Here is a 25,390-nt window from a genome sequence, read left to right on the forward strand (position 1 = left end):
CATTTTGGGGAAACCAATTTGGTATTATTGTTTGCTCTTTTCTTCCTTTCTTCCAATATCTACAAAGCACTTCCTTTTCTTATTTCTTTTATCTTATCATATATTATTATCTGATTATTATGTTAGTCTTATTGTTGTCATTATATTTAATATAATTGTTACTTGAACACATTAACTGGCTTTGTCACTCATTCCTTTTCTGTCCAGAGCACAGATCTAAGCAGGACACCACAAGGACTCTGAACAAATAGTGATGGCTGATAAGGCATTGATTGCATAATGAGGAAAAATGCGACAGGGTTAGATGGGTTTAAATCTTTCAGATAGCAGTTGCACTTCAGGGTGAGTAAGAATAAAAGATAAGTATTAGAGGAGTAAACATAAATGGATTCAGAAAGTTTAAGTGATACGATTCTCCAGGGAGAATTGATTGAAGAATGCAGTGAGATAGCTGTAAATAGTGCTGTTCTATTTTCAGTCAGATTGCTTTTTTCTTTTCCTCAAAGATTCATTTTTGTTTTTCACTCTAAACATGTTCTCAAAAATCTGAATTTACCTCCATTTGAGTCGATGATCTTGGAAACATAGAGGTGGGGATAGTCCAGGGTCTGCAACTGGACACAAGGGAAAATCTGGGTACAGTAAATACCAGGAAAACAACTGTATCCCTTTATAGGCACAATGTTCAATTTCTTACTGCATTCAGTGTCCATATATCCTTTACGAAATCCATCAAGTTGGCTATGTAATTTAATACCAGGTATTTCCTGGTTACTGATTCAAAAACTGTTTCATATTGGCAAATTCATTCAAAATAATATGAATGCATCAACATTTTAGCTTCCACAGGCAAGTTGCTGAACAAGAGCTGAGTTGAAATGAATTTGTGTTTTTATTATAGTAAATGGAAATTCACCCTCAAAGAGTTAAAAGCTCTGATTGTTTTTTTGCCCCCTACCTACCAAATGCTCGCTGTCTTTTCTTTCTTCTGAAGGTCATGAATCACGTTCGAGTAAGTTCCATGGAATACAGACAAAGGGGCTATTCTTCATGACTGAGGTGAGAAAGTGAATCCTGCTGACCTAATCACTCATGGACAATCAAGTGCTCTACTAACCTGACATCCACTCGAGAATAGCAATCAACTGTTGGTTGTCTTGCTGATTTTACTCTGCCAAGTCCTGGGTCACCACTAGTGTCAACTCTGCCAGTCCAAATTAACATCTAGGTTGAGCTCAGCTAAAACAGCTAGACTAGAGTTTAATCCTGGGACCTTCCATGTTCATTTGATTCAATACCAAACTGAGCTGTATACACAATAAGCCATCAGATAGCTTCAATTTTATTTTTCATTCTGTGCCAATACAATGTCATCTAAATTGTACGGAAATCATACTTGTACAAATTTACACTTTTACACATCTACCTCAAAACATTACTCTGTATCTGCCTTCCTTTTCCAAGATTTGGTGATGCTGGTGTTGGACTGGGGTGTACAAAGTTACAAATCACACAACACCAGGTTATAGTCCAATAGGTTTAATTGGAAGCACTAGCTTTCGGAGCACTGCTCCTGATGAATAAGCACCACTCCGAAAGCTAGTGCTTCCAATTAAACCTGTTGGACTATAACCTGGCGTTGTGTGATTTGTAACCTCCTTTTCCAAGGTATCCCAAAAAGTAAAAAAAAAGTAACAATAGGCAGAGGCACGGCTGTAGCTAAGAAATAGTAATGTCGAAAAGCAGTAATTTTAGCAACTTGATTAAATAATCATATATAAATGAAATATTTAAATCACGGGATCATTTAAAAGTAATTTTGAGCCAATATTTTGGTACATTTTACGATATACCTTTTTGTGACGTGAATTTAATAACTCCACACAGAGAGGCTCTATTCACTTTAGCTACTATATGCAACTGCTCTCATCTTCCATATAGCAAACACAAAATCCCTGCATAGATGCAATTAAAACAGATGCAAACGCAAGAACTTCTCATTACAAGTGTCATTTAAAAAATCTGTGTTGCCGTACACCTCAAAATATACCCTGTATTCATCGGCAAGATTGAATAAGGCTCAGCATAACTATTTTAGCAAGCAATATTGAAAGCCTGAAAGTTGTACAAAATCTTCAATTAATGGAAATTGATTATTTTTGTTTTCTCTTTGTAGGTTTTCCAACCTAGGTTAAGATGCTTTTCTTCTGAAAATTTCGGTAGACTAGTACACCTCCTGCAATCAAGGCAAGACAGATGACAGCAATGATACCCAATCCAATGCCCAGTCCAGTACATACACCTATAGCTTCTTGAGTAGCTAAGGTTGATTCTGGAGGGAAAAAAAATGAACATGTGTAAGAAATGTGATGGTCTACTTGCTTGTCATACTCAAACAGTGAGTTAACAGCAACTTAATGATCTAGTAACGAACATTGAATCAAAACTTGATTAGGACGTTAAAGAATCACAGAATTTTTACAATGCAGAGGAAGCTATTTGGCCCATTGTGTTAGCACTGGCTTTCCAAATGAGTAATTAAGTTAGTGTCATTTTCCTGCCTTCCCCTATGTAACTCTGCACATTCTTCCTATTCAAAAAGCAGTCTTCTTTTCTTTTGAATGTTTCGAATGTTATTAGATTCGTTACCAGTAGTATATTGCCATCAAAGTACACCAAAGGATGGAGAAAAAAAATAAGGCAGAATTTACCATCCAGTGATATCAGAACATGTGTGCAGATATCAAATGAGGTCAAGATTGGACTCAACTGTGATGCCTAATAATTTGAGTATTAGGCCAACATGTATTATCTGGAACATACATATATGTAATGGACATTCAAATGAAACATCAAAGGGCTGTCCCCACATCTTTATTAGAGAGCAGGGTGGAGAGGTTGGCTGGTGCTGGTGCTGTTGGTGGTGGGAAAAAAACAATAGAAGCACAGAGAAATTGAACTATGATTTTTGTTTAGTTTTGAATCTGGTTTCTGATGGTGTGATCTGGGCACTTCCAAAATGAATTCATAATATGTTGACTCAATGTGTTGTTTTCATGTTCTGCATTTTTAAAGGAATTAAAGTTAATTTTCATGTTTTCTAAAGCGCAACTTATTCAGTCAAGTTTAAAACGTTTGGGTGATAGGCACATAGACAAGATATGCTTATTCAAGACCTTGTTTGTTGTTATTTTCTTGAAATTGAATAAGCAATTCATTAGTCCTTCTCAGTAGTTGTGAAACATGAGAACCATATTTACTTAGAAATTCTTTAATACATTTTTGGTTGTGAAGGGAAAATTCAAATTCAAGTTGTGATCCAGGATAGCAGAATAGTTTTTTTGAGAATTCTGAAAAGAAAGCTAGCAAGACTTTGATTGAGTCTAAAGGTTATGAATACTGAAGAAACGATCAGAAGATATCTTGTTTGAGTCAGGTAAGATAACTGACTCTAATGAAGAAACATGATGGTCTGGTCTTTTCCTTTGTACTACTTAGTGAAGACAAATTGTATTGTCTAATATGTAGGTGCAGAATATCTAGTTTTATGTTCATGTTACTTTGAAATGAAGCAGTGTATTAATTAGCATCATTACTCACTGTCTATCATTGAAGAGATTGAAGAAACATTCATGTGAAAGGCATAGGTATCAATTCAGATCACTTAACAATTGTATTGCAATATCCCTGCATTATACTAGTGTGCAAATAGGTACAGATCTGTGTTAGTCATATGTGAGATTCATAAAAGGTAATATACACCAATCACTTATGGTGAAACCAAGAAGATACTGATGGCAAGTACAAACTCATATCCAGCTAATAATTTGGACTACACATAACTCAGCATCTCTAAGGATATAAAGAACATCAATGAATGGAAATGAAAGTTTGATGTTGCATATTTTTCAAGATCTATGAACAGCTGTGCACAGCATTCATATATTCACATTTGGGGTGGTTGTGAGATTGTGTTCCTGTTTGAGAGAATGTTGACCATCTTCAACCAGGTTCTATTGTATGATAAATGCTCACAAATTTCAATTGGAAATTATCTTATCCTTGTCAAGGTCCATTGGTTTTTAAACCATGATTAAGTCATTCATGCTGTTCTCAATCCCACATTAATATTTGTCCTCTGCTGTCATCTCTCTTGTTTTTTTCAATATTTCGGAAATACTGTAGCAACCAATTAAAAGTGCCTCTAGCAGTCATTTTCCTTACCTGAATTATCATTTGTGTTCACCACTGTGGACAGAAATAAAAAATCCATTATAAGTAAGTATTAATTCCAATTTGTTCATTAGCTTTACACATTTGTTTTGTATGAAATGTGGTATTAGAGTTAAATTCTAAAACGAAGCGTAATTAAAGATTAATCTTCCATAAAGGTTCCATCTCCCCTGTGATGGGAATGAGCCATCTTCATGCATCCACATTGTCTGATCAAAGCTGTGTATTACTTCCTCATAAAGAAAAACACACTCCCACATACACACAGACATGCCAATAAAATCACTGTGCATACATACCAGTCCAATAAATGCAATTATTAGCACAAACAAAAACAGAAATTGCTGAAAAGAAGTCAAAGGGCTGGCAGCATCTATGGAGAGGAAGCAGAATTATTGTTTCAAGTCTGGTGCCTCTTCTTCAGAACGTAGATGCTACCAGACCTGCTGAAATTTTCCAAAAAATTCTGTTTTTGTTTCTGATTTTCAGCATCCAATTATGCAATTATTAGTGAAGGAAGCACAGGACGAAAATCATCGGTCAGAAAGCAGTTTTTTAGGGATGGAAACTGATGAGAACCCAAGACTGAATTTCCAGTCTAGTGACTTTACACCAGATATTTGGGAATTTGCTTTAGTAGGGAAGTGAAAACATGACAGAAAATCAATTAAGATCGGAAAATGAAGTAACTCAGAAGGCCTACCTGTGAAAACAAATTAGATGTGCTCAGCAGTAACAGTTAAGCCATTTGCAAACGATATAGAGACATAAACGAGGTTGTTACCAGCACATATGTGAAATAAGACTCACAATCTATGTATAATATGGAAAGGCAATCTAGGGGAAGAGTACAGCCTTAGAGAGTATCCAATGTAACTGTACAGAGATAGGATGAAATGACATTTTAAGAGATGTGTTATCTACATTAGGATGTATAAGACGCAGACTGGGAGCTACTAAACAAGTTGATTATAAGATGTGCCTATCACCCAAACGTTTAAGATTGATGGGAGGTCAGAGTAAAGGAATTTGAGTATTAGAAAAGACTAAGATTGTAGGGTAGAGGCTGATTGTAGAGTGACCTAAAATAGACAGGACAATATGATACCAGGAACAGTAAGTATATTATTGAAGATGTTTTTATCTAAAATTGAGGTGTTAAGCATATTGAGATTTAGTAGGCTGCTCATAGAGGTAAGTGTTAATGTAAGGAATGAGAAAGGTCATTGGAATGAAGATAAATCTGAGATAAGCAGACAAGGAAAATTCAAATCAAGTTTGAAATCAATATAGATGAAAAGTTTCTTAGGGCAGAGCATAATACAGGGATGGGGAAACTTTTGACTATCCAGTTACTAGAAGGCTTGGAAGGGCAGTAAACAAGAAGATTTTGAGGTAGGGAATGGATGGAGTGATGTTGAGTGAAGAGCACATGCAAAGAGATTTCTGGAGGTTTGACACCCTGCACCTTACTGGTTCAATGCTAATGTGACTGTCACTCAAAATAGCAGCTGCCTCTACAACAGAAGTGTAGGTGATCAACCAGAAAATCAAAGTTAACCTGCTGCAACACTGTGCTCCTACTGTATTCAGAGCCATTGAATACACCTTTTAACTGAAATTAACTGAATTCCAGTGAAGATAGTGAAGTCAAATTGAAAGTGTCTCGACATTATGATGGAAATGGCTCAGTGTTTTGATTTTCAACTAGTTCAATTCAAAACCAAAGTGGATGCCATCCAAAATACGAAATTCATCAATTGTGTTAACATATACTCACTGCTCCACTAAAAATAGCTCCAGCTGTTGGAGAAAATCAGGGAAAACAATAATGATTGGTTTTATTATTCACCTGCTTATTCCCTTACCTTTAGTTTAGTAGTGAAACTTTTATTGTTCAATTTTACCTATTATTTTATGAATATAATAAATTAAGTTAAAAATGCCTACCATTATCATTCCTGGTCCTGATTTCATCAGAGCTAATTACTGAAGGATCAGACACTTCATCTGGTAATGGAGTAGTGACTATTAATGGTACTTCTCTTTTTCTTCTTTTACATTGCTAAAGATGAAACACAAAGAAAACCTGATAAAAATTAAGTTTTGTGTAACTAACAGTTGAAAACAATAATTGGTCTAGAGTGTAATATAATACAACTTCTTTTCTCTTTTGATCCTCTTTTTGTACCTAAGATTTTTACCTAAAAAGGGGCAATAAGTGGTGACATTGTAAACTTCTCATTTTACTCCTGTACTTCTTTACTTGAGTTCACGTGACAATAAAGTACATTCTATTCTATTTGAAAGAGTATCATCGTCTTCTAAATCTTTACTATTTAATTTTCAGTTTCAAATAGGTTACAGATCATAATAAAGTATTTTCTGATAAAGATGCAGGTTGCTAATTAAAAGAGTATATGGGTCTGAAAGGGTTAATAGCAAGGAGAGCCTTAAGCATCACCTACAATGGTGATGTCATATGGAGAACAGCTGGGGATCTCAAAAGAATAAGACCCACTATCCAAGTATTCCGTATAGTTTCTGTGACAAGGTCCTTCATAACAGTAACTTGCAGTCAGTTGCTAACACGTAATAATTAACATTTTGTTCTCTTTATTCACTGGTGAGTGTGGGTGTTGCTGGCTGGCCAGCAATTATTACCCATCCATGTTGCCTTGAGAAGGTGGTGATGAACTGCCTTCTTTAAGCGTTGTAGTCCATATACTGTAGATAGACCCAATAAGCCTTAGGAAGGGAATTCCAAGATTTTGACCCAGAGACAATGAAAGAATAGTGATACTTTTCTAAGTCAGGATGGTGAGCAGCTTGGAGGGGAAATCGCAGCTGGTTGTATTCTCATGTATCTGCTGCCCTTGGCCTTCTAGATGGAAGCGATTGTAGATTTGGAAGGAACTGCCTACGGATCATTGGCTAATTTCTAAAGTGCATCTAGTAGATGGTACACACTGCTGCTATTGAACATTGGTGGTGATGTGAATGAATATTTTTGGATATGGTTCCAATCAAGTAGGATGCTTTGTAGTAAATGGTGTCAAGATTTTTGAGTGCTTTTGGGGCTGCACTCATCCAGGCAAGTTGGGAGTATTCTATCACACTCCTGCATTATACTGTGTAGATGGTGATGACGCTTTGAGGAATCAGGAGTTGAGTTACTCACTGCAGGGTTTCTAATGTCTGCCCTGCTCTTGTAGCCCTCTATTTAGATGGCTCATCCACTCAGTTTCTGAACAATGGTAACTTCAGGATGTTGATAATGACGGATTCATGAATGTCAAGGGGTGGTGGTTAAGTTGTCATTGGTTGTTGCTTTGCATTTGTGTGGCATGAAAGTTATTTGCCACTTTTCACTCCATGTCTGGATATTGTCCTGACCTTGTTACATAAGGACATGGACTGCTTTGGTATCTAAGAAGTTTTGAATGGTGCTGAACATCGTGCAGTCATTAGCGAACATTTCCACTTCTGATCCCATGATGGAGGGAAGGTCATTGATGAAACAGCTAAAGATGGTTGGGCCTCAGACACTACCCTGAAGATCTCTTGCAGTGATGTCCTGGACCTGAACTGACTGGCCTCCAGCAACTACAGTCATCTTCCTATCTGCCAGGTATGACTCCAACCATCAAAAGTTTTCCCCTGATTCCCATTCATTCCAGCTTTGCTAAGACTCTTTAATGCCATCCTTTGTCAAATGCAGTCTTTGTGTCAGGAGTTGTCACGCTCACCTCATCTCTTAAGACAACTCTTAAGATGACAGTCACTTCTTATTCAACAAGGAATTGGTTTTCATCTATCACATTAGGCCAGGCAGGCCCTGGAGATCCTTACCTTAATAGGGAACGGTGGCAGCAAACATACCCTGAAGAAAACAATAGTAGAGAAAACCTCAAACAACAAAATGGTCAGCAGTAAGGGTTGATCATCTGTTTAAATTAGATAATTATCTTATCCATGCAGTTTGGGAATTTGGCTCACATCTTCTGTTCCTGACATCGTACTTTGGTGAGTAGAACAGAACTCTTGGAATATTAGTTTCAGCTTTATATATATATAAATATATATGTGTGCGTGTGTGTGTGTGCATTTGTGTGTTCTGTACTTACATAAAAGTCACTGCAAGCAGCTTTTGCACAGAGACGTGTTGCACAGTGTAGATAGAAGGTAGAGACAGGCAGCTTTTGATGCTCAGTGAAACGAAATGCCTCGAAGTAGAACCTAGCAAATTGATCCTCTCCGTTGGACACTATATTGGTCTGTTGTTCTTTGTTGCATCTGTTGAGTCAAGTAAATGATTTTAGCTAAGATTTCAACAGTAAAACATTGATGTTGTGAGACTTTCAAAAGTAGAATAGAGCTGTCCCTCCTGTGCTGGCAGCTCAGAAGGAAGACATGCTAGGTTCTATGATGCGAGTTTCTCCCCCTCATTTCAATAATTTTCTTCCATGTGACAGACTTACCCAGAAAACCAGGCTGATGAGTATATAGTTAAATATGATGGCATATTTTAATAATGAGATGTAACTCATTATTAATGGGGAGATCGTTGTAGAATTGGAATGTGGTTTAGTTGTTCACAATGGCATAGTGGAATCAAGTATCCTTTCAATATTAAACATTTGGTATGCTGGAACAGGAATTCAACTAATGGAATGTGTTCTTATTTGTCACTAAAGGGCACTTTCCAGTGAAAGCATAGCTTGAAAATGCCTAGACGTGGTTTTGGGGTTGTGGGGGCTGCTAACAGAGTCAATGTTGTTAGTTAGTCCCTTGGATTAGTGTGCATGCAAGACATCAGCTTGCTGGATCACAGGAAAATTAGGTCTGAGACCTTTGTGACTTCCTATTTGAGAGTGAAGAAATAAAACCCTTTTATGTGTTTGGCTATGAAAAGCAGAGTTCCTTTTATTTGTTCATGGATGTGGGCTTGGCTGGTTGGCCAGTACTTATTGCCCACCCCTAATTGTCCTTGAGAAGATGGTAGAGAGCCACTCAGATGAGGGATGGAGTGGACTGAGTGAACCTGAATCTTTAGGGTGGACAAATCTCTGCCCCCAACATTGGGTAATTGTATCCTGCCACCACTTCCAGATCTCGATGTTAGATCTGAGCTGGGAAGTTTGCTTTCATGATTTGAAGTTGCCAATCAACCTATGCAACTTCCAACCAATAGCTTGAGTCAGAATCTAGGCAACAGCAGTCTTCCAGGAGTATCACCTTTTATTGCTTCGTACTATGGCACATGCAGAGCTTTTTTTTATGGAGCTACTGTCATTTTGGCAATTAAGGGTCCAAATGAAAATATTAATTCCAGCTCCTTGGAACAATCTACAAAAATACCAGCATTCTTATTAAGATATTCCTCACTCACAGAAATGGTTAGTATAGATGAAACAGAAAAGCAAATTACTGCACAGAACTTCACTCACAAAGATTCACTCTATGTGCAGCTTTCATCATTGTCTTTCAACATGGGTGGTATCATCAAGAGAATAATGAAAGTAGGAAGACTGTGCATGTTCATCATTGAATGTGTTAAGAATTACACGAACCAAGTTTGGAGTTTGAAATTTTGTGTCAGGCAGCAATTCAAGCATTGTTCAGTACTACAACTTTTGTACAGTTTCATTATGCTGCATTTGGAGACACATTTTTCTTGAATTTGGGGGTGTTGGCTGACCAACCACAAAATAACACTTCGCTTGTAACTTGAAACCATTCTCTTCGCGATTCCCTATGCTGTTGGCAAAGCAAAAGACCAGTTTCTGCATCTTGGAGACTCCTTTCAGTGAAACCCATCATTGCTTTCAATGTGACTCTGACTGAGTATTGAAGACTGTATTTGAAGACCAGGTTCTGGAAGCTAAGACTATGTTCATTTTTCACTGGTGTTACTGGCACTTGTATGCTTTGGTGACTTCGATAACCTACAGCAGGTGAGTCAAAGAATTAGAATAGCACCTCCAGCGATGCCTTTGTGAGATTCTCCAAATCCGTGGCAAGAAAGGTGGCTGAATGGTAGTGTTCTCTCTCACATCAACATGAACAGCATTGAAGCACTGATCACTCAAAAGCAGCTCCATTGGGCAGATCATGCAGTTTATATACCTGATACCAAACTCCAAAAGCAACTGCTCTGCTTGGAATTAGTTGTGGCAGATGTCTCTCAGAAGGATAGCAGAAATGCTACAGGGATGCATCCTGTAGCATTCCAGAAGAAGTCAAACATCCCTGATGAGTCCTGGAAGACCCTGGTTTGTGACTGATCAAGGCTCATTCGAGAAGGCACCGAACATAAAGAGACATATTATCAGGAGAATGCAGGGGGAAAGTTGAGGAGTGCACAAAGCCCCAAACAATCGTCCACCAAACCCTTTCAAGCATATCTATGCCAAATGTGGTAGGTCTGCTGATCACCAATTACCAGCCATCTGAGAACCCATTGAACTGGGTTGGAAGCAAGTTACCTATGATCCTGAGACAGTGCCTAAGAAGAAGATAATTTCCCAGTGAGATCAGTGATTATGATTGCAGAAGTCGGTGTTCCTAAAAGCCATCAGCTCATGTTTCCTCTCCTTTGAAAAATGTAGGCATGATTAGTTGTTGTGAAAAGAAATTCATTTTTGACATCTTGAATAACAGATGCTACCTTAACTTGGTAGCATCAACATTAGTTGAATGTTGCATCCACGTGTGTGGAAATTGATGGAACCCTGCCATTTGCTGCAAGTTCTCTGCCTTAGTAAATGGATGCATTCTCTCGAAAAGTACTTGTTACTTGGTATTACAGGTGATAAGTTTTCAGTGCCCTGTTGCATTTTAAAAGATGCAACTGCATAATGATTTCATCTTGCAACATACTTCCTTCTATAAGAAGAGCAGTTCTTGATCAATATGTTGTTTATAAGTTCAGCAGATGGTGTAACACTGTTGGAGCTTCTCTTGTGATCCCAAATTCAGATCTTTTCTGATTTGCAATGATCCAAATCACTTCTTCAGGTTGAAAAATCTTGTTGTTGCAGCTACAATTGTTAGCCTCCCATGAATTCTTCCTGAATGATGCAACGTTTTGCTAGCCAAACACTCCAAAAAAAATCCTGTCCTGAATTTAAAAGCCAAAGAAATCAATAAAAGCTACAACCAAAAGCGATTGTGAGTGAACTCCCTTGAATTTGAGGTAGCATGCAGTAAACTTAAGCATGCAGTGAAATCATGTTCATTCAAATTCAGATAACCAGAAATTCCTGACACGACAAGTTGCCAGTTTTTCCCACTGACACAACAGGAAATCATCAGAAGGGTGTCTGTGATAAACTGGAATCTTGGTAACTCTCTAACTGGTCATTGCAGATTAGCCAAATTTGTGCATGTTTCTCCTATGACTGTGACAATGAATTGGACCAGAGTTAGGCCACACTAGAGTCCAAAATCACAGAAAGTCGGTCTAGTTGGTTGTCATATGTTAACACCCACATCCTGAGTGAGTATGCAAACATAAACCTTTTTGATGCTGTCAAACCAGACTATTTTACCGATTTTGAAGATAAAACTTGCTTCAGTGCAAAGTGAAGCAAAGAATGTTTCAAAGTATGGCCTGCATCAAAATGGATGTCACTGAAAAGCTACTCATTATTGTGAAGGAAAAGTCTAAGAAACGACACTCACCCACGCAACCACCGTAATCACTCACTCAGGAGTATAACTGTCCACTTAGGAAATTCTGTGTCACTGGTCATTTAGGTAGATGCCTTGCTTGGGATATCCTTTTATGTGTGCATGGTGTTGCATATCAGCAGACTCATGATCATTGACAGAAGGTAGATCCAGTTCCTGTGGCAAGGAAACCTCAACGACTGGAAATCTCCTTCCTACTCCAGCCTTTATCTGTCATCAAACCATTGATGACTAATTGCAATCTTCCACCTGGGTCACCACTGGAGACTTGGTTTGTACTGTGCTTCATCTGGTTCCTCCCCTCTGCCCTTGCCATTATGGGTGGCCTTGTCATGAACTGAGAACTCCTGACAGCATCACTCTCAGGGTCAATGGAACACTCCATCCTCTCCTTCGCAGCAAGGTGGCAATCCACAGAAAGATCCCACACAGTGGGAGGCCATCAAAACTACCTGGATGACCTCCAGCAGTTTTGTAGCTTGGATCATAAAAGTGGACAAAACATATGAATAATAGGATCAGGATGGCACAGTGGTTAGCACTGCTGCCTCACAGCGCTAGGACCCTTGCTTGATTCCTGTCTTGGGTGACTGTCTGTGTGGAGTTTGCATGTTTTCCCCATATCTGCTGTGGGTCTGGAATCGCACACAGACTACAGCAAGTAAGGATAGCAGTTATCTTCCCTCAAGGGTATTAGTGAACCAGACTGGTTTTTCCCTGCAATGGACAATAGTTACATGGCCCTCATTAAGTAGGTTAGATGTTAGTTTAAACTCTTAATTCCAGATTTTGTGTTGAATTCAAGGTCCACTATGGGTGAATTCAAACCCAGTTCCCCAGAACTTTACTTGAGTCTCTGGATTACTAGTCCAGTGACAGTACCACTGGACCATTACCACCCCACTGAGGAATAAGGCAAACAAAATTACTCTGGTAAAGTTAGCAGAGATCCCAAAAGCTTGGATGAAAGTTATGTTTTGAGATGGTTTTAAATGTGGAGAGGTAAATGAAAAGTGTTGATATGTACACTGCAAGGTTAACCTACCAGCAGGGTCTGCCACCAACAACAGTGCAGAGAGAGCAAAGGAAAACACAAAACCATGATTGTAAGACTGAATGATGTCAAAAGGGATGTAAGGCTAGAAATTCATCATATGTCAGTGGAATGGAATAAATGAGCAACCGATCTGATACCAACTGTCTTGCACAACCACTACCCAAGATGAAGTTCTCCTCTATAAAGGTGAAAGTGAGGACTACAGATGTTCGATATTAGAGTCGAGTGTGGTGCTGAAAAAGCACAGCAGGTCAGGCAGCAACCGAGGAGCAGACGCACAGCAGACATGGGGAGAATATTAAACTCCACACAGACAGTCACCCAAGACTGGAATCAAGCACAGTCCTAGCACTGTGAGGCAGCAGTGCTAACCACTGTGCTATCATAAACTTTTTGTTTATATGTTTTGTCCACTTTCCTGATCCATGCTGCAAAACTGCTGGAGATCGTCCAGGTAGTTTTGTTAGCCTCACACTGAGGGCTTTTGCCCAAAACATCGGTTTTCTCGTCTATACATCTACTAAAGATAAGTAGCGCAGACAGTTTGAAATAAGGCAGCAAAAAACTTTAAAATAAAATTGCAAGTTTCAAATTCAAATTGTAATAAACAGAGAAGTGATGTAAGTCAGTGTGGATGGTGATGATGAGTAAACAATACTTTGTCGTGGGCAGAATACATTCGGCTGAATTTTGGACAAGCTAGAAAAATGAGAAATCATTGAGATATTAGAAAGATCATTACTGATATTCCTCTTGAATGTGCCTGGGAATGCTCAGCTCTTAATTGTGAAAGGGACATAAAAGGGATTGAGTTCAGTAAAACCAAGATTTCAAGCTTTTACATTGCCCTGGGATTTCTCATGATTCTCTTGAGCTGCTATAACAGAGATTATTTACAGCAGAAATCAAAAGTTGAGGGCTCATTCCAAGGTCTGATATTGACTTGTTATCTCTGCAAGAAAGATTGAAGAAACTATTCTTGGTGCTTATGCTTTTCTGTTCAGATCAAAATGTTTGAGAGGGTCACATAGCAAAGTTGTTTTACAGTCTGTTCAACTTTAGAGTTTGAAGAAATATAAGAGTTACATTTGAAAAATGAATGAGTAAACTTATGGAAAGAAATTAAATCGGACTGAAAGCTATTAAGGACTATGTATTACATTTGGAATACTTACCCAATGAAGAGATCGTAAGTTAGTGAAGAGTTTAAGTGAAAAGGTGAGGTTGAAGTATAGCAGTGATCAAGGAGGACGTTGAACCTGTGGAGTAGAAAATAATTTATAATAAATATGAAGCAAATGGGATTAGAATTTTATAAAGAGCAAATTACGTCTTTCTTTTCTTTTGACTATTTTAAAATTTCACCTGTGAATTTTGTACTTTCCTAACAGTAAATAAATCATCTAATATCTTCAGTAGTGTCTGGTTATTTTCAAATCAATCTGTTCAGGGATGTCATTAGACACCACTGAAGCAGCTGGGACTTGAACACAGGCCCCCTAGCTCAGAGAGAGGGACATACCAGTATACCATAAGAGATCCCCAAAGTTACTAGTGTACTGGAAATACAAAAGTTGGCATGCTGGCTGATTTGTTTGGTTGTATAGGCTTGTCTGAGCTAAGAATTGAATTATCTTTATGTGGTCTTCTAGAGTCACTGCATATCCCACCCTGGGAAATGAAAATCTGCAGAGATTTCTAAAGGACACTGAATCAATATCATTAATTTATGCTATCATCCAAAGTCAAAATTACACCCAATGTGATTTAGACTTTTCCAGAACAGACTCAATAGTTATCAAATTATGTTGTATTTCTGTTCAATGCTTCTACTTTATGAAAACATTTGAGCTCAAGTATTAAAATTAATTAAATTATTGTGATATTTAATCTTTAACTTATGACCAGTCTGCACTAACTCGCATGTGGAACTTATTGGAGCAATGACTTTTGTGAGATTAGGGATGGGCGTATTCTAATTATAAGTTTGTCAAAATGCAGTCAAAACAATAAGATCAAATCTTACTTGTCAGTCAATTTGGTCGCTCTTACTTCTGCATAAATCTTGGTTTTCAAGGTGAGTCCTGATTCTGGAATGATCAAGGAATTTGTGTATTCTGCATCCTGAAAAGAATGCAGTTTTGTCACACTTTTGACATGATACTCATAATATTTTTGCACAGCAACCTGATTTTTCAACAATTTTTGTATTCTAAATCTAAAAATAATTCAATAATGACTTCCAACTTTATCTCTCTTTAGTCTGATTGTACATTCATCTAGATGCTTATTGGTTGCATTTGCACCATCTCATTTGTCCTTTGCCATTTGATTTTGAGAAAGAAGACCGAGATTCATCTTAGCCTCTTAACTCACCTCACCACCATTATGCAGGATTATTTCTTTGCTTTCATCTCCTTTCTTCTTCATGTAGAAAACTGCCTTTTATTATCTCTTTTTTCAGTCTTAATACTGTTGCCCTCTGATCTATCATATTTGACTCTCAAATGGTGATTTCAACTTGAGGCATTTTCTTTGTTGGGAGACTAGGGGACGTATCAAACTCAGCAATTTATGATGGTGAGACCTGGACCATGTCAAACTCCAGGTCCATTTTTCCATTTGCAGGTGAATCTTCTGTTAGATCTAGTATGAATTTGCTAGGGATATGGATAGGAGCAACATAGGTACGTAGGAACAGGAGCAGACCATTCAGCCCCTCGAGCCTGTTCCACATCTTGGAGAACATTGGTATGGGGTATCTACATTGACAGTTCCAAGATTAGAGTGGTGCTGGAAAAGCACAGCAGTTCAGGCAGTATCCAAGGAGCAGGAAAATCAACGTTTCGGGCAAAAACTCTTCATCAGGAATGAACAGTTCCAGCCAGCCATGTAAGCCTGAAACATGCGAGCATGAGTGCATTACTTGCAGAGAGGCACGACTTTATTTTAGCCACTTATTTCTTACAGTGGGAGTTAGGGGTTAAAAATCGGTCAATTAAGTGTTTGTTGAAAATCAACATCTGCTGTGTGAAACAAAAATTGCTGGAGAAAGTCAACATGTCTCGCAGCATGAATGGAGAGAAAGCACAGTAAATGTCTTGCGTTCAGTGATCCTAGTAGCAGCTAGGAGAAGGTGGTACAGTATATATGTTGAAGATATTATGGGGGAGGGGTGTGTAAGGGATTAAGTGAGAGATGAGATGGAACCTAGAGGGAAAGACAATTAAGCAGACAAAGGGATTGATAATTGCAAGCCAGGGAGAAAGACCCAAAGTAGATGAAAATGGATTATTTGTACTGAAAAGGCATGTGATGGCAGGGCCTGGGTTGTGAAGGCGTATAAAGGAAATAGGAAAAAATGCTCAGGTGCTAAAATAATTGAACTCAATATTGAGTCCAGAAAGCTGCAGGATCTCCGAGCGGAAGATGAGCTGCTGATCTTCCAGTTTGTGCTGAGCTTCGCTGGACCACTGCAGCAAGCCTGAAACAGAGATGTTGGCCAGGGAACACAGTTGTGCATTGAAGTAACAGGCAACTGGAAGCTCGGGGCCACTTTTCCCAACAGAATGTGGGTGTTCTGCAAACTGTTCATTTAGACTGTGCTTCATTTCTCCAATGTAGAGGACACCACATTATGAGCAGCAAATAGATTAAGTGAAGTGCAGATAAATCACTGCTTCACCTGGAAGGTGTGTTTGGGACCTTGGATAGTGAGGAGGGAGGAAGTAAAAGGGCAAGTGTCATAGCTGCTGCAATTGCATGGGAAGGTGGCACGGGCAAGTGTTCAGAGTGGAGATTGAAGCAGCATGATTTCAAGTTTCCTATAATGTCCTTGCTGTTGCTTTCTCTGATTCTATGCTTAAAACCTTAAAGCCCTGCAGCCTTTTAATCACTTTCTTAAACTGCCCTGCTACCTTCAACAATTTGTACTCCTGTAATCATTCTGATTATCAGGGATTCTGTCATGGTGGAGCTTATTCAATTTCCTAAAGATTTTAATTATATTGACATAGAAAAATCAGTTAGGATTAAATACATCAGAGCACAGAACCATGAAAATCTGCTTCCATATTGCTACAACAGTGTTAAAGATATTTCCAACTTCCAACATCTGATTTTGATTTCTGAGAACTTTCATGGATGAAAATGACTGTAAAAAGAGGAAAACATTAACTCAAGATGACCACATTGATCCCCTGACCAGGTTGAACCAAACTCATCAGGCCATCAGCTAACAACAATCAGTCTGAACCTAAATTAACTTTGTAATTAGAAAAGGCATTGAGACTCAAATCTGAATGACCTGGTGGATTCATGCTTTCTGGAAATGTAATTATTGGAATGAAAGTTGACTGCAGATTATTCAGCTTTAATTTAAAAAATGAAGCCAGACAGAGAAATATGCAAGTGAAATGTAATTGAAGCGAACATATTTGGGCAGGCAGAAAAGGAAAATGGATTTGTAGCAGTAGCGGCATGGTGGCTCAGTGGTTATCACTGCTGCCTCACAACGCCAGGGACCCAGGTTCGATTCCAGCCTCGGATGACTCTCTGTATGGAGTTGCACATTCTCCCTGTGTCTGTGTGGGTTTCCTCCGGGTGCTCTGGTTTCCTCCCACAATCCAAAGATGTGCAGGTTAGGTGAATTGGACATGCTAAATTGCCCATAGCCTTCAGGGATGTGTAGTTTATGTGCATGTAGAGGAATGGGTCTGAGTGGGTTACTCTTCGGAGGCTTGGTGTGGACTTATTGGGCCAAAAGTCCTTTTTCCACACAATTGGGATTCTATGAGAACTGAAAATCTCTGTTTCTCTCAGACAATATCGAGTGAAATGGAATGATTACCAGAACACAATATGATCCCTAGAGGTATTCAGATATGGGCCTTGATGTCATCCAACTGCAGCTGGCTACAGAACATGCGCTGCTGATGTCACAGATGAGCAGTGACAACATATCATCATTACTGCTAAGTTTTGAAGATGGATATTGTAGGATATAAGAGAAGAAATATAAGCAATTAAATATGAGAGTTAATATTACATTGTACATGCATCTAAATTATTCTTCATAGCTATTGCTAAGGAAGAATTTACTGAAGTAAGCAAGTTAATTTAAAATTTCAGAGGGACACTTGCAGTCATTTAAGACCATGAGATCACAAGATGTAAGAGCAGAAGTAGGCTATTCAGCTCATCTAGTGTGTTCTACCATTCAGTGAGATCATAGCCGAACTGACCACTCTCAATTCCACTTTCCTGCCTTTGTCCCATAACCCGAGATTCCTTTATTGATTCAAAGTCCATCTATCTTAGCCTTGAATAGACTTAATGACCCATCCTCAACAGCTGTCTGTGATAACGAATTCCTCAGATTCACTATCCTCTGCCTTAAACATGGGTCCTGTCATTCTGATATTATATCCCCTTGTCCTGCCTTCTCCCATAAGGGCAAACAAAGTTTCTTCCCCTACCTTGTCAAATCCCATAAGCATCTTGTATATTTCAAAAGGATTGTTTCTCATTCTTTTATATTCCAATGAGTACAAGCCCAAACTACTCAGTCTCTCCTCATATGCCTGCCAGCAGCCAAGTGAACCTTCTTTGGATTGCCTCCAATGACAGCATATCTTTCCTTGGATAAGAGGTCAAAATCTATCCCAGCTGTGGTCTGACTAGTACCTTGCAGAGTTTTAGTGAAACCTCATGACCTTTACATTCCACTCTCTTTGAAATATAGATCAAAATTCCATTTGCCTTCCCTATTATCAATTAACTTGGATACTTTTTTCTATAATTCATGGATGAAATCTCTCTGAGCTGTAGCTTTCTGCAGTATCTCTCAATTTAGATAATATTCAACCCCTTTGTTTTTCCTGCCAAAGTGTATAATCTTACATTTCCCTAGAAATGTATTCCATCTGTCAAGTATTTGCCCACTTACTTAACCTGTCCATATTCCTCTACAAACTCTTTGTGTCATCCTTACTGTTGTCTTCCTGCTTATTTTTATGTCATCCACAAACTTGTTTGTAGTATAGTCACTTGCCTTATCCAAGTCATTGATATATATTGTGACCAAAGCACTAATTTCTGTGGTACTCCACAAGTTATTGGTTCCTATCCTGAAAATGCCCTACTTGTTCCAACTCTCTGTCTCTTATTAGCTGGCCAGTCCTCTGCTGTGCTAATATGCTCCCTCCAACATCATGGTCTCTTATCTTTTTAAATAGGCTAATGTGTGGTATATAATCAAATTCCTTTTTTAAAATATAAGGATTTAAAAATACACTGCTTACCCTTACCTATTCTACTTGTTACCTCCTCAAAAACATTTAGCAAATTTGTTTGGCATGACTTCCCCATCATAACTCTATGCTGACTCTGCTTGATCATATTATGCATTTCTAATTACTCTTTATTACATTCTTTAGAATAGACCTTAACAATTTCCCAATAACATACATTAAGGTGACTGATCTATAGTTACCTGTTTTCTGTCTTCTTCCCTTTTTAAATAAAGTCATTGCATGGCAGGTTTCCAAGCCCCTAACACTGTTCCAGAATTTAAGGATTTCTGGAAGACTACTACTAGTACATTCATTATCACTGTAGCTTCCTACGCAGCATTCCTTCAGGTCCAGGGGACTTAGTCCTATTACTTTCCCAAGCACGCTTTCTCTGGTGATAGTTATCATATTTATTTCCTCTCCTCTGTTTGCTGCTTGTATACCTAGTAATTCTGGAATGCTAATTAGTGTCTTCTACTGTGAAGGCTGATGCAAAATATTTATTCAACTCATCTGCCATTTCCAGTTTGTTCATTAATATCTCCACAGCCTCATTATCTTAGGGGCCAATGTTCATTTTGGCATCTATTTTCGTTTTTAGGTATTTTAAGAAGTTTTTGCTGTCCATCTTGAAATTACTTGCAAATTTAAAATCAAAGTTTATTTTCTCCCTTTTTTTGGTCATCATTTGAAATGCTCCCAATCCTCTGACTAACCGCTACCGTGTTGCCAGAAGCAGGTGGCTGTGTTTGGCTATCACTGCGTGTTTCTGGAATCCTAGTGAGAGGGTGATGTGGAGCAGCAGCAGGTCCAACCTTCAGGCATAGCCTTCTGGTCCTGGGAAAGATAGTGCAGCTACTGGAGAGGGCCATGTAGAGAGGCAGCTATTTGTTGGGGTGCAGTTGAACAGGGCCAGTTGCCCAAGTGGGCTTGACTTTTGAACAGTAATGACAAGATCAGCACAGTGATTGGCACTGCTGCCTCACAGCACCAGAGAGCCAGATTTGATACCACCCTTGGATGAAAGTCTGTGTGGAGTTTGTATGTTCTCCCGGGGTCTGCATGGCTTTCCTCCAGGTGTTCCAGTTTCCACAAATGTGCAGGTTAGGTGGATTGGCCATGCTAAATACCTAGGGATGTACAGGCTAGGTGAATTAGACTTGGGAAATGCAGAGGTACTGAGATAGAGTAGGAGGGGTTGGATCTGAATGCAATGCGTTTAGAGGGTCAGTATTGGATGGACCAAATGGCTTGCTTCCACACCTATGAGAGTTTGCAAGGCAATTGACTTCAGCTTTGAACTTCCCAGATCAATGCACACTTCCGCAGAAGTTCTTCTTTATCAGCCCCAACCTCTCTGACCCTTTTCTTTTTTCAGCTGATACATGTCGCTTTATTTTAATATTTTCATACAAACTAGGTGTTGATATGAATCCTACAGATATTGTTATATTTTTAAAAAGAGAAGGGTTTTACTCTGAGGATGATGACTTGAGTGAGCTGCAGTTCCAGAGCCACTAAGGAGTACTCCATCAGCTCATTGAGTGACCATTCTTTCTACAAATGAAGTCAGTGATTCAATTTTTTTGGTGGATTTCCATAGCTGCCAATTCCATCAAGTCAGGACTTCTAGAACAACTTCCAGACTCAATCACCTTCCTCTTATATCCATCTTTATTTTCCTGGATCACTGCTACAGCATGGTTTGCTTTGTGTGAGCAGGCATGGAGAGGTGTTGTGGGCTGCAGTAATGAGGTCAGTCAGGTGGACCTCATAGAATATGAGTTGCTGATTCAGGCTGCTAATCTGGTCCAACCAGAGAGCCCTGGCTGACAGAATAAAAACAGGGCGTCACACATCCTGTTCACTCTGAGAGCTGGCTCTGAGGGAGCTGAATCAGTGTCAAGGACTCTCCATGTGCAAATAAAGGGTGATGTGGTGACAGATATCAGCCACTTGTGGAATCATTTCATGAGCCATATGTAGAAAGGTTAACCATTATCACGAAGCAGTCATCCTCAGATTCACTTTGTTGATTGCAGTAGCTGATCAAAGCAGGATAAAACATCATGGCTGCTCCTACTCTAGGAGGACTAGACTCATGATAAACCTCGACATTTTGGGTTTCCATAAGTTGGCCTTTAACCAGTCACTCAACACCAGGCCCTGCTGCTTTTGGTTTCAATTGCAGATTCTCCCCACACTCCCAAGTATTTGATGAACTCTGCTTCTTCCCCTGGGCCACTCGATGAACTCCTTCCCAATGGGGTATTTGATGAATGCCAGCTGCACACCATCCCCAATGCTCTCCAACTCCCAGGGTATTTGATGAGTCTTCGATCCTTCTGTTGAGACTTTCAACAGCTCCATCTTAAAGACTGGCTCTGTAGCTTCAAGCATTTCAGAATTATGTAGAATGTCTCTTTATACATGCCTGATGTCAGTGCCAACTAGACGTGGCATTTACAACATTTGCAACCCCAATGAAAAGCAAAATGAAACAACATCCATTCACCAAGAACCCAAAGATATTCATAAGCTTAACCCCTGTTGAGAATGCAAGACATCAAATAAGCAAAAGTTGCCTCAGCTTAAAATCTAACATCTCAGAGGTCTTCAGAACGTTTTAAAGTTGCCTATTCTTGGTCTAACTTTTTCTACAAAACAGTCTGGTCTTTTTAAACTTAAATTGGTTTGCGTATGTATCTTTGATGTTGTGTTTTATTATTTTTCCAAGGTTTATTAAGTAATAAAATTCCTCTTTCTTTCACTCAAGAAAACCTTGTTGTAGCTTCTTAATTTTGACTAGTACTATGTTTTAGTTGAAATATGATGGGGTTACATGCTAAAAATAATTACAAACCCAACAAGGGGCAGGGGGAGGGATGAAGTTAAAAGGAAGGGAGCTGATTCATCTACCGCTACGCAGTTGTAAGAATACCTTCAAAGTCTGCTTCAGATATTTTCATTGTAACATGTTTAAGATAAATATTAATCAAGTCTAAAGGTTTGAAGGTCAGATATTTATTCATCAATTGAGATTAAGTTTTGATGAAATTTTGCAACTTCGATTTTTTTGCTGATGACACAGAAGAGTTGGTTAACTTACACTGTAAAGCTGAAGAGTGAGGGTGCTCCTGAAGGTGCCATTCCTATCATTGATGGCTATACTTACTCCTGCCCTGAAAATCCAATTACACAGGTCAATCAGTATAAAATCACAATGATAAATTGCTCTAAATTACTCCTTATCCTGACCAATCCATTTGCTATACTTCTCACATTGGAGCCTGTAATAACATAACAGTGAAAATTGACGCAATTGACTAAATGGTTCAAATTCACGTATATTACTCCATTGTCAAAGTGGAAAATTGACTGCTCTGGATCTTTTGAATCCCACAGTACATTCTCCATTTATAGAGTTGAGATGCTAAAAATGAGAACAGAAAAGGAGATACATAAAATCAGACTGTGGTATATTAGCAGGGATGATGATTCCAATGAAATTTGCCATTGTTCTCTAGAGAAATGGGAATTCAATCAAGGCTACTGTTGTTGATCATGATCTAGTGAATAAGTATGACATATTGTGAAGTTAATTCTCAGCGTAAAGTAGGATCCTGCCTAATAAGGAATTGCCCATCCTGTCCCTTACCTGTTCACAGGTAAGTTACAGTGGAACTAGGCAAGAAAGAGATGCAACCTCCACCATCTTAACACTCAGCAAATGGCATTCACTCTGGGCTGGAGGGTCTACAGGGAAGATGAAAATCTGCAACTTTCATTGATATATCAGAACATATTACACACAGGACTAAGACATACAACAGGTAAAAGAGGTAACAAAAATAGAATTACATCACATGTTCTGTAAATGGTCCTGTAACTTTCTAGTGATTAGACAACTTTCTCAGCTATTTTAAAACAGACTCACCTAAACAAACAAGAAAGAAAATCCTCACTTACACATCCACTCTAGTATCATTGATAATATACTCCAAAGGGTAGGAGCAGGAATACAAATACACGAGCTCCTGGTTGTACGTAATGACATTTGCTATTGGGTCATTTGTTTCTATCAAACCACTGATGTTGGCAAACTGGATATTTGAAAATTCTTTAAAAGCACCCGTTCCTGGAGCATTGGTGATCTGTACATAGAAGAAAATGCATATAAATATCAAAATAAAATGATTAATGTTTGAAAGATAATCAAGACTGAAACATATTCTTAGGCAGTGGTATTCATAACATGGTCTTTTAGACCAGTTCCTATCTATTCTCTGAAAGCTTTGCTGCTATTTTTTATTACAGACACTCCCAGACAGTTATCCAGATGATGATAGCAACTGCTCTGTGATTCAGTGTTCAAAGCACTGTAAAATAGTTATTGGGAGAACATTGACCCATTGAGAACAACAGCACAATCCTTTTGGTATTGCATATAAATTGTTACTTAAATATTTCTATTAGTGTGTCCATGTGTCCATTTTGTGTGAAGAAGTCTTTCTTGTTTCCAATCATAAAGTTACAGATTACTAGTTTCAAAATGTGTCCTTTGTCATTCTGTGGAGACTAATTTAAAGCTATTATTCTGTATTAATACTTTCCCTATAATTAATTGTCTTATTTGTCTCTAAGGAAATCACTTCTGGGACATGTCTTTTCCAACTTGAAACTCCAAATACCTCCAATCTTTCTTCATCCCAAATTTCCCTAACAGTGGAGATAAGCTTTGAGACTCCTCTCTATATTGTTAGCAGTGTGGGAAAAAAACTTGTCTCTGGGCAGAGATGGATACAATACTCAAGATGTGGTCCAAACAGAGTAATATATAATTTGAACATAACTTGAGTTGACTCATATTCAGTTTACTTATTGCTTTTTATCAAGGATTATTTGTGTTTAATTGTAAGTCTGCTTTATCCAGAGCTATTCCAGCACCATACATTGAAGAATGCTCATTATGTGTCTGTAGTATTTTACACTTTGTTTTTGCTATTATTAGGCCCTTTCACATTGCTTTTTTGGCTCACCACATAATGTTAGTTCTACTTCCATTAATTCTACTGTCCATGTGAGTTCTTAATGGGGTCTATCAGATTGTAGTGATTGTAACAAGTGCCCCAGGTAGATCTCATAAAATATGAGTTTCCTGATTGGGGTTGTTAAACCGGTCCAATCAGGGAGTCCTGGCTGATGGATATCAACAGGAGTGTCAGGTGTTCTGCTCACTTTGGGACCCAGCTCTGAACGAACTGGATCAATGTCTTGTATTATGCACATGTAAACAAAGGGTCACTTGGTGACAGGAATGGAGCTCTCGTGGAGTTATTTCAGACATAACCTTAGATTTACTTTTTTTTGCCTATGTTCAGCATTTACGTGCCTGGATGCCTTTCAAACTTTTAGTACAATCACATTCGCCACATTAGCCCACTAAATGGTTCGGCCGCATTTAGAATACTGTGTACAGTTCTGGTCACCACATTACCAAAAGGATGTGGAGGCTTTGGAGAGGGTGCAGAGAAGGTTTACAAGGATGTTGCCTGGTATGGAAGGTGCTAGCTATGAAGAAAGGTTGAGTAGGTTACGTTTATTTTCATTTGAAAAAAGGAGACTGGGGGGGACCTGATTGACATTTACAAAATCATGAAGGGTATAGACAGGGTGGATAGAGACAAGCCTTTTCCCAGGGTGAAGGATTCAATAACGAGAGGTCACGCTTTCAAGGTGAGATGTGGAAAGTTTAAGGGTGATACATGTGGCAAGTACTTCACACAGAGGGTGGTGGGCGTTTGGAACACGTTGCCAACAGAGGTGGTAGAGGCAGGCATGGCAGATTCATTTAAGATGCATCTGGATAAATGCATGAGTAGGTGGGGAGTTGAGGGATACAGATGCTTAGGAATTGACTGACAGGTTTAGACAGTACATTTGGATTGGCTCAGGCTTGGAGGGCCAAAGGGCCTGTTCCTGGGCTGTAAATTTTCTTTGTTCTTTGTAAATGTGATATTCTCTGTTGATCTTGCTCTCCAACTAAAAGCCAAAGCAATCCAGAGTGCTGTCAAAGAGCAGAATCATTGTAGATTCCATTAAGCAAGTGGAT

General features: G+C 38.7%; 1 protein-coding gene across 1 annotated transcript in view; it reads right to left on the minus strand.

Annotated features, from left to right (window-relative positions):
- The window catches only part of LOC122555514 (zona pellucida-like domain-containing protein 1), a 35,772-nt gene that overhangs the window by 3,058 nt on the left and 7,324 nt on the right, over positions 1–25,390 (minus strand). Inside the window, exons 4-11 of the mRNA XM_043701539.1 lie at positions 23,248–23,432; positions 22,388–22,460; positions 15,012–15,109; positions 14,161–14,244; positions 8,361–8,529; positions 6,184–6,298; positions 4,225–4,248; positions 2,273–2,332 (exon numbers count right to left, since the gene is read on the minus strand). Coding sequence (XP_043557474.1) covers positions 2,273–2,332; positions 4,225–4,248; positions 6,184–6,298; positions 8,361–8,529; positions 14,161–14,244; positions 15,012–15,109; positions 22,388–22,460; positions 23,248–23,432 — 808 coding nt within the window. The remainder of the gene's footprint in view (positions 1–2,272; positions 2,333–4,224; positions 4,249–6,183; positions 6,299–8,360; positions 8,530–14,160; positions 14,245–15,011; positions 15,110–22,387; positions 22,461–23,247; positions 23,433–25,390) is intronic.

Source organism: Chiloscyllium plagiosum, chromosome 12 (genome assembly GCF_004010195.1).
Source record: "Chiloscyllium plagiosum isolate BGI_BamShark_2017 chromosome 12, ASM401019v2, whole genome shotgun sequence".
Lineage (NCBI taxonomy): Eukaryota > Metazoa > Chordata > Chondrichthyes > Orectolobiformes > Hemiscylliidae > Chiloscyllium > Chiloscyllium plagiosum.